The 13,828-nt window shown below is 58.5% G+C and overlaps 4 protein-coding genes across 15 annotated transcripts in view; 1 reads left to right on the top strand and 3 right to left on the bottom strand.

The window, feature by feature from the left end:
* RPL36 (ribosomal protein L36) lies at positions 1-1,531 on the bottom strand. Its single transcript, XM_079918514.1, has 4 exons — positions 1,392-1,531; positions 1,117-1,211; positions 199-333; positions 1-128 (listed from the first exon to the last, which is right to left on the bottom strand). Exons 2-4 carry the CDS (start codon positions 1,207-1,209, stop codon positions 39-41), a joined length of 318 nt encoding a protein of 105 aa, XP_079774640.1. The 5' UTR covers positions 1,210-1,211; positions 1,392-1,531; the 3' UTR covers positions 1-38.
* HSD11B1L (hydroxysteroid 11-beta dehydrogenase 1 like) lies at positions 1,504-7,834 on the bottom strand. Of its 11 annotated transcripts, none has more exons than XR_013827821.1 (9): positions 7,453-7,828; positions 5,802-5,921; positions 5,588-5,718; positions 4,836-4,947; positions 4,363-4,511; positions 3,967-4,060; positions 3,669-3,834; positions 2,521-2,703; positions 1,504-1,616 (listed from the first exon to the last, which is right to left on the bottom strand). XR_013827821.1 is itself a non-coding variant. In XM_079918506.1 (8 exons), exons 2-8 carry the CDS (start codon positions 5,872-5,874, stop codon positions 3,372-3,374), a joined length of 921 nt encoding a protein of 306 aa, XP_079774632.1. In that variant the 5' UTR covers positions 5,875-5,921; positions 7,706-7,834; the 3' UTR covers positions 3,172-3,371. The 11 variants fall into 11 exon arrangements, 9 of the variants coding, with proteins under 9 accessions (XP_079774632.1, XP_079774634.1, XP_079774633.1 ...); XR_013827822.1 differs by having other exon boundaries at positions 1,609-1,746; XM_079918506.1 differs by lacking the exons at positions 1,504-1,616; positions 2,521-2,703 and adding an exon at positions 3,172-3,567 and having other exon boundaries at positions 7,706-7,834.
* Positions 7,835-7,998: 164 nt separating this feature from the next.
* Positions 7,999-9,875, top strand: MICOS13 (mitochondrial contact site and cristae organizing system subunit 13). The gene is made up of 4 exons (XM_079918513.1): positions 7,999-8,230; positions 8,924-9,101; positions 9,298-9,349; positions 9,636-9,875. Exons 1-4 carry the CDS (start codon positions 8,202-8,204, stop codon positions 9,731-9,733), a joined length of 357 nt encoding a protein of 118 aa, XP_079774639.1. The 5' UTR covers positions 7,999-8,201; the 3' UTR covers positions 9,734-9,875.
* A 3,589-nt stretch (positions 9,876-13,464) lies between these two features.
* Positions 13,465-13,828, bottom strand: part of SAFB (scaffold attachment factor B) — a 34,401-nt gene continuing 34,037 nt past the window's right edge. For both annotated transcript variants that reach the window (XM_079915878.1, XM_079915877.1), the window contains exon 21: positions 13,465-13,766. In XM_079915878.1, coding sequence (XP_079772004.1) covers positions 13,649-13,766 — 118 coding nt within the window. In that variant the 3' untranslated portion in view covers positions 13,465-13,648. The remainder of the gene's footprint in view (positions 13,767-13,828) is intronic.

Here is a 13,828-nt window from a genome sequence, read left to right on the forward strand (position 1 = left end):
TTTCTGGAAAAGTTTTATTGTGCACAGAGCGGAAGGGCTCAGTCCTTCTTGGCTGCCGCCTTCCTCATGGCGGCCAGGACATTGCTCAGCTCCTCTCTCTTCCTCTTGGCACGGATGTGTGTCCCCACCTGCCGGGCAAGGAGGGCCGTGAGCCTAAGCCCCAAGTCCCACCCCGGCCCTAACAGGGGTCCTACCTACCCTTTTCTTGATGAACTTGAGGGCCCGCTTGTCCTTGGAGACCTTGAGCAGCTCCATGGCCCGCCGCTCATAAGGGGCAAAGCCGCACACCTCCCGGATCATGTCCCGCACGAACTTGGTGTGCTTGGTGAGGCGCTGCGGGAGAAGGGAGGCGTCAGGGCGGGGCTCGGAGGGGGTCTCCGGGTGGAGTGTTGTATGTCTGCTAACAAGGGAAGCCCAAATCCTCCCCAGTCCCCAATCTTATCAACATTAAAGTGGCACGTCACACCCGGCCTTTGCACAGGGTGTTCCCCGGGCCCAGAACCCTCTCGCCCTGGACACAAGCTGGGCACCGTGGAGTCGGGGCCGCTTAATGAAGAAATATATAAACCCCCATGAGCCTACGACTCCTCAACCTGACACACAAGGAATCCGCTTTCCCTCCACATTCCAACCCCGATCCAGAAACCCTTCTACTCGGCAAACTCCTGCTCATGCGTCAAAATTCGCTCCCAATTCGCTCCTGCCCCAGCTTCCGAATCCACGGGCCAGGTGGGTCCCATTACTTAGCCCCGGCGGGCGTTCGCCGCGCAGGCGCGTAACCGGCATCTTCACTCTGCTCTGCGCAAGCCTGACACCCCCTTTCTTCCGTTTAAGACACCAGGGCTGGACTTCCCTGGTGGCGCAGTGGTTGAGAGTCCGCCTGCCTATGCAGGGCACACGGGTTCCTATGCAGGGCACACACATGCCGCAGAGTGGCTGGGCCCGTGAGCCATGGCCGCTGAGCCTGCGCGTCCGGAGCCTGTGCTCCGCAACGTGAGAGGCCACGGCAGTGAGAGGCCCGCGTACCGCAAACAAACAAGACACCAGGGCTACCCACTGCCCAAGGCTCCCCACTGCCCTCGGGACTCGACTCCCGACGGCGCTCCCGGCACTCACCCCACGGCGGCGGCTGTGCCTCGGCTTGCTCACGTTCTTGGTCACCTTGTGGCCCTTGTTGAGGCCCACGGCCATGGGGTAGCGCAGAGCCATGGCTGCGGACAGGGGTGGGGAGAGAGGGGTGGAGGTGAGTCCCAGCTCGGTCCCCGCCGCCCGGAACCCCGCGCCTCGGCTCCCCCGGGCTTGCTCGCTGCACCCAACCATACCCCCGAGCTGCACTGGAGCCCCAAGGGTCCGGATGGCAGCTGATGGTACTCGCGCTGGGCTTCACTAACCTGCTGCTCCTTAATGGCTGCCGCGGCGGAAGGGCCTCAAACGCACCGAACTCTGGGATTTCTACCGACCCGCGGGCGGCGCGGGCCAGAGAGGCAGGAATGTCGCGGGCTCCCCCTGGCGGCTGGAGGCGTCCCTGTGGGCCCCCTGAGCATGCGCGCTTATCCTCACGGGCCCAAACCAGTAGTCGGACCGGGTGGGCGTGGCTGTGGCTGCGGTGTCTCCCTCTGCGCGTGGGTTGAGAGGTGAAATCCAACCTGTGCCGCCAGCTGGCTGTCCCAGCGCCAGAGACTTCAGCTCCCACTACTCGAATTTCTCCATTTATAGAACGATGACAACAATAGTACCTATTCCAAACTGTTTGAGCAAGATATGATAACTGGCACAAACTAAAATTTCCACAATCGGAGAAATTGGTTTTACTATATATGAAGCCAAGCTCTGGGCTAGAGCTAAGGAAAGCGTTGTGATATAGTGCCCCCTGGTGGCACTTGATATAACTTGATGTAATTTTAGGTGCAGGGATAGGCGGCGTGGTGGGAACAAAAAAATATTCTTTTTTTCTGGTTTTTATCTTTCAATCCTATTTATTTCCAAGGGACAGTATGAATTTGAGGCTGGTCTGTTTGGGGTTAGCCCTTGGATCACCTGCTAATCTTGGAGGCTTGGACAGCCAACAGGAACTAGTTTTTTTTTTTTAAAAAACCATCTTTATTGGAGTATAGTTGCTTTACATTTTTGTGTTAGTTTCTGCTGTATAACAAAGTGAATCAGCTATACTTATATCCCCATAGCCCCCCCCTTCCGTCTCCCTCCCACCCTCCCTATCCCACCCGTAGCTAGCTGTTTATAACATTGTTTCATTCTTCAAAACATTGTTTTGTTTTAATAACATTGCTTTCATTTAGTTTTTATCTTTACAGTTGCTTTTTCTTTATGCGAGCACTGCTGGTTTACCATTTTAAGGAAAGTGTCAATTTTTAATTCATTAATCTAAATACCAGTGATGTGCAGGTGCAGCCCACACGTTGCCTTAAAGAGGGACAGTCTGGTGTCAGAATCCCAGCTTCTGTCTCTGACTTCCCGTCTAAGTTTCCCCATCCATAAAATGGTAACAATGGTAGCACTAACCTCTGGTTGTGAAGATATCATGAATGTCAAGTGCGTAGCGCCTGATGCAGGCTATCATTATTGGTGCACAAACCACGTTCTTCGTGCTGCAAATATAGCCTTTGGCCCACAATCAGTTACACTTCCTTCCATCCCTGACTTCCTGGATGACGTCCATCTGTCTCTCAGCCTCCGTTTCTCCACCTGTGAAATGAAGGTGAGAGTTCTGGCACCAATACACACATCCCTCTTCACCTCCTGCCACCAGCAAACTGGAAGGACCAAGGAGTCTGAACAGATGTGCAAGGGAAGAAAGCTTTTTATTATCAAATGGGAGGCTGGATCCAGCCCAGAACACATTCTTTTCCTCTTCCCCCTCCTCAGACCCCACCATCAACTCGACAGCTTCGAGGGCTCCCCTGCTCGGGAAAATGGTTGGGGGATGCTCCGAGGCTGAGAGTGGAAAGAACAAATCAGGGACGCAGTGGTTTCAGGTCGCAAATAGAGAGGGTTCCAAGGGTGGCTCAGTAGTGTTGTGACCTGCTGGATGTGGCCAGGGCCCTGAGGCAAGTCACATAGCCTCTCTGAGCCTCAGTTTGCTCATCTGCAAAATGGAAGCAGCAATCATATCATCAATGACAGCTGAGAAGACTGAGGTAATTAATTGCCTTCCAAGTCCCTGACAAGATGCCAGGCACGCCCCGAGTTCTGACTGCTTTCAGGTGCTGGTAGTTTTTCTCAGGTTTACTTTTCTGTCTTGATGACTTTCTTTTGGCCCTTGGCCACCTGCTCAGAGGTGTCTGTCCGGGCTCCAGGACGACTGGCTGGAGGGTCTTCTTCTGGGAAGACGAAGGGGCATTAAGCCCAGGGGCTCAGGCAGCAGCGGGGGTCGTGATGTTGAGCTCCTGGCGGATGAACCAGGCCCTTGGCTGTGGCATCCAGCCGCGAAGCAGGCAGAGCAGATGGAAGCGCCACGGGTAGAAGACGCCGGAGGCACGCGTGGCGCTGCCACGAATCACAGCCAGGGCTGCCTTGGGCCCTGGGGCCGCCTTGGCCCTTGTGACGCCCCTGGGGACAGGAGGGTGCGGTGGGGACTGTGGCTACGGCTGAGCGGCCCCCCACACCCCCTCCCCGCTCAGCCTGGCCCCGGCTCGCGTCCTGGGCCTCACCTGACTCCCTCGGCGGCCGAGGCGCGATCCTGGAGGCCCAGGACGCACATGGTGATGGCGACGTTCACGTCCTGCACATCCAGCTCCCGCCGGAGAGAGCCAAAGAAGCTATCCAGCGCGAACTTGGCCGCCGAGTAGGGGCTGGAGAAGGACGTGGGCACGCGGCCTGGGGGCGCGGGAGGGCAGTGGCTGAGCGGCCACACGCCGCTGCTCCTCCTCCGGGAAGCCTTCCTGTCCGCTCCAGGCTCGCCCCCATCGGCCCCATGGCTTCCCCACTCCCCGCCCCGCGTACACGCACCTAGCAACGAGGACACCACCACCAGGGAGCCCTTGCTGTCAGTCAGACTCTGCAGCGCCAACGAAGTCAGTTGCACGTAACTCAGGAAATTCACCTGTAGGTGGCGACTGCGAGTCACCGGGCGGAGGAGGAACCGAAGGCCAGAAGGGGCAGGGGCGGAGCCTAGAGCCTGGGGGCGGGGCCTTGGTATGTAGGGGCGGGGCTCGAGGACCGGGGCAGAGTTCCGAATGGACGAGGGGGAACACCAGCCTGGGGCGGAGCCAAGGTCAAGAGGGCGGAGCCTAGAACCAGGAAAGTTGGGGTCTGGAGCTGGGAAGGGCAGGGTCCGAGAGGGGAATGGTGAGAGGGTGGAGTCTGGCGGGAGGGCGGAACCGGGGCCGCGGAGGGGCGGAGAACCTGCATGAGCCATCGTGTCGCCTGGGCGCTGCGGCCCCGCGTGCCTGCTGGGGCGGCGCCGAGGTGGTTCATCACCAGGTAGTCCAGCCCTCCTGGCCCGGAGAGGCCCATCAGCCCGGAGCTGTCCTTAAGGCTCCGCCCCCCGCGCCCTACGAGACACCACCCATAGCCCTGCCCCCTGAACTAGTGATGCTCCTGCCAGAGCATTGACACAATGAGCTCTGACCCAGGTAGCGCCCCAACTAAGATCAAAGAGACCCCGCCCTACTCCCTAACCAGGCTTCATCCCTGATCTAATGAGGCCCGGTCCAGAGTTCCACCCACTGGATGTCATAAGGCGCCACCCCTAGCCTTGCCCCCGGACCCATAAATCTCCGCCCTCAGACGGCCGTTACTACCACACCCCCGCCCCAATTTGGGTCGTGCCCCTAAGGCCTAGGCCAAGGTCCCAGACTCCAGGCCCCGCCCCTCACCCAGCTTGTCCAGCGCAAACTGCACCACGCGCTCGGGCACCTCAGGGGAGGCCATGTCCGCAGCGATGTAGAAGACCTTGGGAGCGCCCAGCTTCCGGCAGTTCCCTACCACCTGGGGGGGCCAGAGCTGCCCGTGGGCCCCTCCACCCCAGCTGGCCCCCCTCCACCTGCCGGCCCTAAAGGGGCCCCAGCCTGAAGCCCCCTCCCCTGCTATGAGCCTCAGGTTCCATTCAACATCATGTCTGAAGCGTTACCACTGGGGTAGCAAACTGGCAGCCCATGGGCCAGAATAGGGGACATTTTGCTTGTTCAACCATCAACATTTAAAACGCAGATTTCAAATAAATCTTGAGATTTCTGGCCTCTTGAAATTTTGTAAGGTTCATCCCCAGGAGCTGCACATTTCCTTGAAATAACACTGGGCTGTTGCTAAGAAGGGCCTACCCAACCCGCTTTTGAACTTGAGAACCCTAGCTATCCACACAGCCTTTGGTTACTATCAGTACTCCTATTTAGTGAGGAACAGTCCTTGCTTTACAACTGTCTTACCGATGCAACCCCACATCACAACCCAGGAGAAGGTCCTTTTATTGTCTCTGATTTACAAATGAGGAAACTAAGCCTCAGAGAGATTAAGTGACTTACCCAAGGCCACACAGGAAGCCTGAATGTTTGCAGGGATTCAAACCCAGGCCCTGTTCCCCGTCCCCCGCCCCCCCCCCACCAATTAAACTTGAGATGGAGTGTCTCACCTTCTGCAGGAGAGCCTCGGTGTGGGCAGTGAGCACCAGGTGGGAGCCCAGGCGCGCGTAGTGATATGCCAGCTCCTCCCCGATGCCCACACTGGCTCCAGTCAGCAGCACACGGGCTCCCTGGAGGCTGGCTGGCAGCGAGTAGGGGTGGTCAGCTTGGGGGATGGAGAGGACAGCCAGAACGTTCCTCCCACCCCCACCCCCAGGCGCTCACCTGGGTCAAAGTTGTCATCCCAATAATAGGCAAAGAACAGGGCTCCCAGCCCCACGAGCAGCAGCACCTTCATGGCCCTCCCTGGGTCTGCAGCGGGAGAGAGGGGGGGCCGGCACAGGCCTGGCCCACAGTCGCACCTCAGTCACACCCATTTCCCCAACGGCGTCTTTGTTCGAAGAGCCAGCGGTGATGCCCCTGGCCCTGCCCCCTCTTCTCCATCTGCAGAGCCACCACCTGGTCCAGGTCATCATCTAGCTCACCTGAACCACTGCAGCCATCTTCTTCCCCTACTGAAAACCCTGCCCGTTTCACTTAGAACAAAAGCCTTGGTGACCAAAAAGGGTCTGCTTGGACCAGCCCCTCTTGCTCACTCTGCTTTGCCACACCAGCCTCTTCACTGTTCATTGGAACCAGCCACTCACCATCCTGCCTCAGGGCCTTTGCATTGGCTGTTCCCTCTACGAGGTTGTATTTTGTATTCCCAAATACAACCCAACGGCTTGCTCTTTCAAGTCTTGGCTGGAAAAATCACCTCCTCAGAGGGCACTTCCCTGGCCTCCTCCTCTAAAGCACCTCTGTTCCTGGTCACCCCCTCTCTCTTACCTGTAGAACTTTTCTCCTTCTCAGCACTTGTCATCCCCTGAAATCATCTTGATGATTTGTTACCTGTTCAGGATCCCTCTCTCCCCTTAGACTCAGCTCCATGAGGGCAGAAAGGAAATGGAAACCTGCTTCTGTTTTGCTCCCTTTTGGATCTTCCGTGCCCTGAACTGCCAGACATGCAGTAGGTACTCAACAGATAGACTGACCCAGAGTGATATGAGGAATGTGGGAGGTGAGAGGTGGGGGAGCCCAGAAAGATAACTCTGTCTGGAGACACCCAGAAGGAATCGGACACTCAGGACTGGCTTGGAGATGGAGGTGCCCGTGTCATCAGGATTAAGATGTGACTTCAGGTGGGGGAGCCGATTTACTTGTTCCAGGGAGAAGGTGAAAGATAAAAACAGGCCAGGTGATTAAAGTTAAGGGGGTCATGGATCTCCCCTGAAAAGGGCACAAGCCCATTACATCTTAGGGTTTCTATCCTCTGAACTGCATGGGGCAAAGAGGAAAGGCCATAGGGATCTTTGTCCAAAAACATCTGAGATGTCCCTTCCTGTTCCAAACCCTCCCAGGGCTCACCACTGCCCCAGATGGAGACCACACCCTCCTCACCTGAGCCCACGAGACCCAGCAGGTCTGGCCTCGGCTCTCTGTCCATCCTCATCTTCCCCACTTCCTATCCATGAATCTATCAGTTCTCAGAAAAGTGAACTCCTCGCCCTAACCCAGTCACGCCAGCGTCCCCTCAGCAGGGAACACTCTCCCACCTCTCCCCACTTCCAGGGAAAGCCCTGAAGCCCCACAGTTCAACATTCTCCTCAAACTGGCCCTGACCATAGTTCCCTCGCAGGGGTTGGCTGGCAGGCTGGGTGGGTGAGTGGGCGGAGAGATGAATGGATGGATGAAACAGCCAGGCTCTGAAGGGGGAGGAAAGGAGGAAACCCGATCCTCGCAGAACCCACCGGCCCCCTGACCTCGCCGGGCCTCAGTTTCCCCTCTGGACAAAGGGGGCGTGCGACTCACTGCACTCTCCCAATCGCGAACTCACCCACTCAGGGCTCAGTTTCTCCCGCTGTCCAGCGGGGCTGGGGTCCGGGCCTGGGAGTCACGCGTGCGCCCCGCTGCCCTCACTTCACCACTGCGTCCGCCAGTCTCCGACCGCGCCCCCTCCCGTAGGGTCTGAGTCACGCGACTCCGAGCCCACCTCCTCGGGGGGAGGGGCTATACTGTGGGGACTCCGCGCCCAGGCGTTGCCGGGCAACAGCCTCCCGCCTAGCTCTCCTCTGGCCTCAACCACTGACCTGATCACGTGACTAAAGGCCCGCCTTTCTCGTACAAATCAGCCCTCATGTTGCCGTGACAACCAGCTTCCAGGCACTCTCTTCCTGTGCCTGGGCCCTTAGTCCCCCGCGCCGGCGCGGGAGACGACATCTTGTGGGTCCCCCTCAGGCCCCACTCTTGTCACCCGATTCCTCTTTCCCTCACGTCACGAGGGCCGTGCCGCCCCCGACTGCCTTTCCCAGGAGGCTTGGCGGCTAAACGAGCCGTCCGGCGCCTCACGTGACTTGCCGACTACTTTTCCCAGACAGCTTTGCGGCGGCTGGGCCCTGAGGACTAAGCTTCGCACGGTTGTTTTGCAGTGGGACTGCAACCTCTTTCTGTTGTTTCGGTGCCGAGACTCCGACTCCCGGAGGCCTTTGCGGCTGACAAGAGACTACGCCTCCCAGAGGCCTCTGCGACGCCGCGACCGGAAGTGACGGGCGAGCCGAGTGTCCTTGCGCGCGGAGCGGAGCGATCATGGTATCCGGAGTGTGGTCGCTGATGAGGTTCGTGGGGCCACCAGGAGGGCCCCAAGCCCCCAAGAATGTTCCCTTCTGCGAGCACCCTCCATCTGGTTTGCTCCCGATCGGCTTTTCGCCGCCCGTAGTGTCAGGTCTCCCGTGTCTGTCCAGACAGGGTGGAGCTTCTCGCCCCCCTCCCGCTTCCTAGCGAGTCCGTGCCTTTCCCACTCTGTACCCGAGATCCCTCCGAGCCTCAGCTGCCCACTCTGTAATATGGGAGTGCCGCACGCCTTTGTTGGGAGGTTAATGCGCACCCAGAGCTGCGTATGACAGGAAATGACCAGGGACACTTAGAAAACCCCCGCGGGTTCCTCGCGGAGCATCCCTCGGGGCTGGAAGGTAGAAGGTGGTCAGGAGTCTTAAGTCTTCACTGTTCCCTGCCCTCTGCGGGATCTTGAGTGACACTGTTTCTCTCCAGGCTTCAGTTTACCAGTTAAATGGAGCTGAGTATCCCTGCACGCCTTAGATTAAGTGCTGTGGGTCAGGCACGCCTCTGGGCTCCCAAAATGCCCTGTGCTTCCCGCATTAGCTGCCTGGCTTCGGGTGTGTCACTCTTTGGACTGTGGGCACGCCCCTCCCCCTAGGGGTCTAACCCTCACCCCCATACCCGCGGGCCTAGACCCGGGAGGTGGCCAGCAGAATCTGCTGAGCTGCTGTGGTTCCTTTCTCTGCCTGCAGGTTCCTCATCAAGGGCAGTGTGGCTGGGGGCGCTGTCTACCTGGTGTACGACCAGGAGCTGCTGGGGCCCAGCGACAAGAGCCAGGCGGTCCTTCAGAAAGCTGAGGAGGTGGTCCCCACCGCCGTGTACCAGTTCAGCCAGTACGTGTGCGAGCAGACAGGCCTGAAGATACCCCAGGTACTCCGAGCTTGGATTGAGGCTATGGCTCTGCGGGAGCAGGGGCGTCAGCTCGGGTGGTCTTTGATCCCCGGTCCCTCCAGCCCTGCTTGGCTTTCTCCACACTGGGGCATGTGCTGCTCTCCCTGCCTGTGAGGGAGGCGCGGGCTGCCAGGCCTTCCCCTTTCACCAGCCCCTTCTTCCCCTCTCTTCCCAGCTCCCAGCCCCTCCAAAGTTTAACTTTCACATCCGCGAGTCCTGGAATTCAGGTAGGCCTTGGTCCGTCTGCTTGCAGGAGAGTGGCCCCAGATACTTCCCACCTCCCTTCCTGGCCATGCCTTTCCACCACTCTCCTTCCTGCTCTGTGTGCACCTGCTGCCCCCGCCTCCCCGCCCCGCTGCCCCCAACGGATCTGAAAGAGAAAAGGGAGTGGAGATTCCAGGGAGGTGGGAGCAATATGTGGCCTCCACCTGTTCCCCTGCATGGAATTGACAGAGCCGGAAGTGGTGCCTCTCAAACTCTCTGCTGAAAGCGCTGGGCCCTCCTTCCCCACAGGCATCATCACGGTGATGTCTGCTCTGTCCGTGGCCCCCTCCAAGGCCTGGGAGTACTCCAAGGAGGGCTGGGAATACCTGAAGGAGCGAACCAAGTAGCCTGTCAAGAGGAAGCTGCCTGCCCCAGGCGGGAACCGGGGCCAGGGCGCCATGGACGCCAGACTGGGACCCCACTCCTAGGGCAGCTCCCGGCCTTGCCAGCCCAATAAAGGACTTGGAAGTGTTCCCCGATCCGTGTGCTGGCCCCCGGGGCGTGGGCTTCTGGCTCCTGGGGGCTCTTCAGGGCCTGACCTTGACCGAAGGCCAAGGTTCACCCCTTTGTATCTGGGCCCTGCCCACTGGTGGGCCCTCGACCTTGTATGGTGAGTGGGAGCAGACCACTGCTCTGGGGCTCAGGGCCCATCTGGGTCTGGGGTCTTCTCAGTTCTTGGAGGGCTGAGCACAGGGTGGGGCAATCTGGGGGTAAGGGCTGGTCTACACAGCTGCGAGCCCCCAGAGCCACTGATTGTCCTGCTCAGCTCACTGATCTGCCCGCCTAATCTAGTCCCTGTCCTCCTGCCCTCACCTGGTTTCCACTCTCATTCCACCCTCTCCCCACAACCTGGGGATTCCTGGGGAGCACAGACCTGGCGGTCATGGCCGTGCAGGGAGTCTCCCTGGCCCACAAGGGCCCTGTTTTCCAGATGTTCCCTGCTCCCCTGGGAAGCCTTCTCTGACACCCGCGGTGTCAGCTGCTTGGTGACCTAAATGTCTCTCCGTCCAGCTGGAGCTCTGGGGAGGGTGGGCCCTTGAGATGCTCCCTGTGAGATCCCCAGCACCCAGTCACAGAGCATCCCACCGTGGTGATGGCAGGAGGAAACCTCTGCCCCAGACAGGGTAGGAGGTGGGCTTGGGTGGGAGCCAATGACTGGCCCAGGAAGCTACCCTGGGAACAGGGAGGAGGCCTGGGTAATGGTGCCCTGAGCTGGCACAGGATCCTCTGTTCCCAAGAGTTCGGAGTTCATGTCAGTTGGTTTAGGGAATAGAACTCACCCAGGGACATGACTCAGGAGGGGACGGCACTGTTACAGATGAGGGAAGCAGAGACCAGAGGCCGGGGCATTTCCCAGGCTCGCCTGGGAGCAGAAGCCAGCACATGTCCATCCGTCCATCTGGCCAGGGAGGAGTGGGGAGGGCAGGGTGGTGCTTGGGGAGGGAGAGCCCTGAGTGACCTGTGCCACCCTGGTCTCCAGGAATGGTCTCCAGGTGGGGTCTCCCATGTCCTGTGTGTCACCTGAAAGCCACCTGGGCCCCTGTGGAGGTGGGGGCGGGTCTATGATGAGGGTGGGATGGGTGGGGCCTGGGGCCATCCTTGATCCTCTGCTGCCGAGGAGGGAGCTGGTGCTGGCCATTTCGGAGGCTGAGGGCACATCCCGAGTTCAAGGACAAGCCCTGTGAGCTGTCCCAGCCTGACTCTCCATCCACAGAGCCCTTCCAGCAGCCTTGTGGGCCCATTTTTTACAGATGGAGAATACAGGAGGGGTTTGTGCTCAGGGCGCAGGGAGCTGGGGTGGTGCCATGTGCTCCACGAGGCTCCCTGAAGCCAGTCTCTGAGCTGCCCTGGGGACATGGGTGTGTGTGTGCGCGCGCGCGCGCGTTTTCTAGCACTGAAACCAGCCTATGGTCACTGGCCCAGGGTTGGCCATGGGCTCTGCTTGACCCCATGGCTTTCCCGCTGTCCACACAGACCAAGCTGACAGCCTGGAGACCAGTGCTGCTCTTGCCTCTGTGTCTCCTCATCCAGTCAGACCCCTATTCCTCTCCATCGACTTGTATTTGTTGCCAGTGATCACCTCCCTGCTGACCCCACCTCCGGGCCTGCCCCCTTCCATCTGTTCCCGAGACCATGTCTGATGATGTCACCCCCTGTTCAAACACCTGCAGCTCCCCCTGCCCTCCCTGTGAGCCCAGACTCCTCAGGGGCCCTGCCTCCCCTCAGTCCTTGGATATGCCAGCCCAGTGGCCCTCAGTTCCCAGAACACAGCTGGCTTTCCCGCCAGCTTTTGCCCACAACTTTGCAGCCCCTCATTAGGCCATCCTTCCTCTGTTCATCCTGCCCCCAGCTGAGATGCCCCCTCATTTGGGAAGCCTCCTCTGTCCCCTTCCTCAAGTGCCCTCTCTGGGCTTCCTCAGTGCCCTGTGGGTGCCCCATCACAGCGCCCAACACCTTGGGGCAGATTTCCACAGCTTGGCATCGCTGATATCGGGAAGGATAAATCCGTGTTGGGGCCACCGCAGGGACGGGGTGTTGAGCAGCATCCCTGCCTCCAACCCCCAAAATGCCAGCGGTGCCTCCTTACCCACCACGTATGACAACCGCAAATGTCTCCTGGTGCTGCCAGTTGTCTTCGCGGGACAGAATCACCTCGTGGTTGGACGTCCAACATGGGTCTCAGTGGGCTGAAATCCAGGTGTGGGCATGGCCGGTTCCTTCTGGACGCTGGGAAGAATCCGTTTCCTGCCTTTCCCAGCTCCTAGAGGCCACTGTGATCCTTGGCTGGCGTCCCTTCCTCTGTCCTCACAGCCAGCAGTGTGGTCTTCTGCTGTCGTGTCCCCTTCTTGCCCTTCTCCCTATTTCCCTTACAAGGACCCACCTGGGTAACCCCAGATACCATATGAAGGTTCTTAATTTAATCCTGTCTGCAGGTCCCTCTTGCCACGTGCGGTATAAATTTACAGGGATTAGGAGGGGGATGTGCCTGGCCTGGTGGAGGAGGTGTATTCGGCCAATAGGTGGAAAGGCCTGATCCTGTGTCTGTCTTCCCTTGTCTGGGCCCTGGGGGGACAGGGGCCCGGTTAGCCTTGGTTGTTGGTACATCTCAGCCTTCAGACAGGGCCAGACCCTTCTTGAGTGTGAGATAGAGCCAAGAGGCAGGCCTCTGAGCACTGTTCCCCTAATAGGGGGGCCTGCCCCCAGCTCCATCCATACAGACCCAGGGCCCCTAGAGACAAGGAACACAGCTGACCTGGGGAGGTGGCACTGTCCCACCAAGCCACCCCTGGAGTCCACGCAGCACTTGAACCCTGAACACACCTGCACCTTATGTGGGGCGAGACCCCCCGCCCCGACTCCGACTCCTCTGTCCCGGCAACTCTCCTTCCACTCCGGCCCCTGCCACTCCCCGAGGTGGACTTCATCACCTGGTGGACTTCATCACCTGGTGTCCAACAGCTCTTCTGCTCCTCTCACGGCACACGTGGTCATCTCTCCTCCCCACGAGGATGCAATCCCACTCACGAGGTCCCTAGAGGAGTCAGATTCAAAGACAGAAAGTAGGTGGTGGGGGCCAGGGGGCTGGGGACTGAGTGTTTGATGGGGACAGAGTTTTAGTTTGGGAAGAAAGAAAAGTTCTGGAGATGGACGGTGGGGATGGTTGTATGACGCTGAGAATGTACATAATGCCACTGAACTCTACCCTTAAATGGTTAAAATGGTCAATTTCATGTTACGTGTATTTTACCACACAAAACAGCCCGTTCAGCAAGGGTGTCATACATGGAGGCAAAATGTGGGCGATTGGAACAAACATCTGAGGTATGTCACAAGTCCCATGAGGAAGGCCAGACAGGCTGAGACACACGACCCAGACGGGTCCTATGAACTCCGGGCCCGGGATCACGCAGGCTGGAAGGGGTGTGCTGCTGGCAAAGTGCTTCTGGAAAACCCAACAGTCCCCAAAAGCTGCCCCTTTCCATCCTCCTTCCCTGAAAGAAGAGCTGTGGCTTAGCACTTATGAGTATAATTTCATTTTACTTAAAGACGTGAAAATAAAAAGACACGACGCTTTAAATAAAGGGTATGTGAACAGAAACACATTTATTACAAAAAAACCAAAAAAAAACAAAAAACAAATTCACATTGTATTGAGCTACAATATGGCAGCAGATAAAAAAAAATTATTGTACACAGTTTAAGGGAACTCTTAACAGAACATATTCTTGTTGCCACGTGACATAACACAGGAGCCCAAGCACTTAGTAGCGGCGAGTGAAGCGGGCGTCGTTGGGTCGGCTCCCCCGGTTCTGGCCCCCGAAGCCGCCACGAGGGATCACGTGGCCCCGAGAGGCCCCCCCGGGGGCAAAGCTGCCGCGCCTGAAACAAAGGCAAATTATTTTTCACTCAGTGGGCTCTGCCCTGTGCCTGTGCTCTCTGGG

This window comes from Stenella coeruleoalba, assembly GCF_951394435.1.
Source record: "Stenella coeruleoalba genome assembly, chromosome: 3".
In the NCBI taxonomy this organism is placed as follows: domain Eukaryota; kingdom Metazoa; phylum Chordata; class Mammalia; order Artiodactyla; family Delphinidae; genus Stenella; species Stenella coeruleoalba.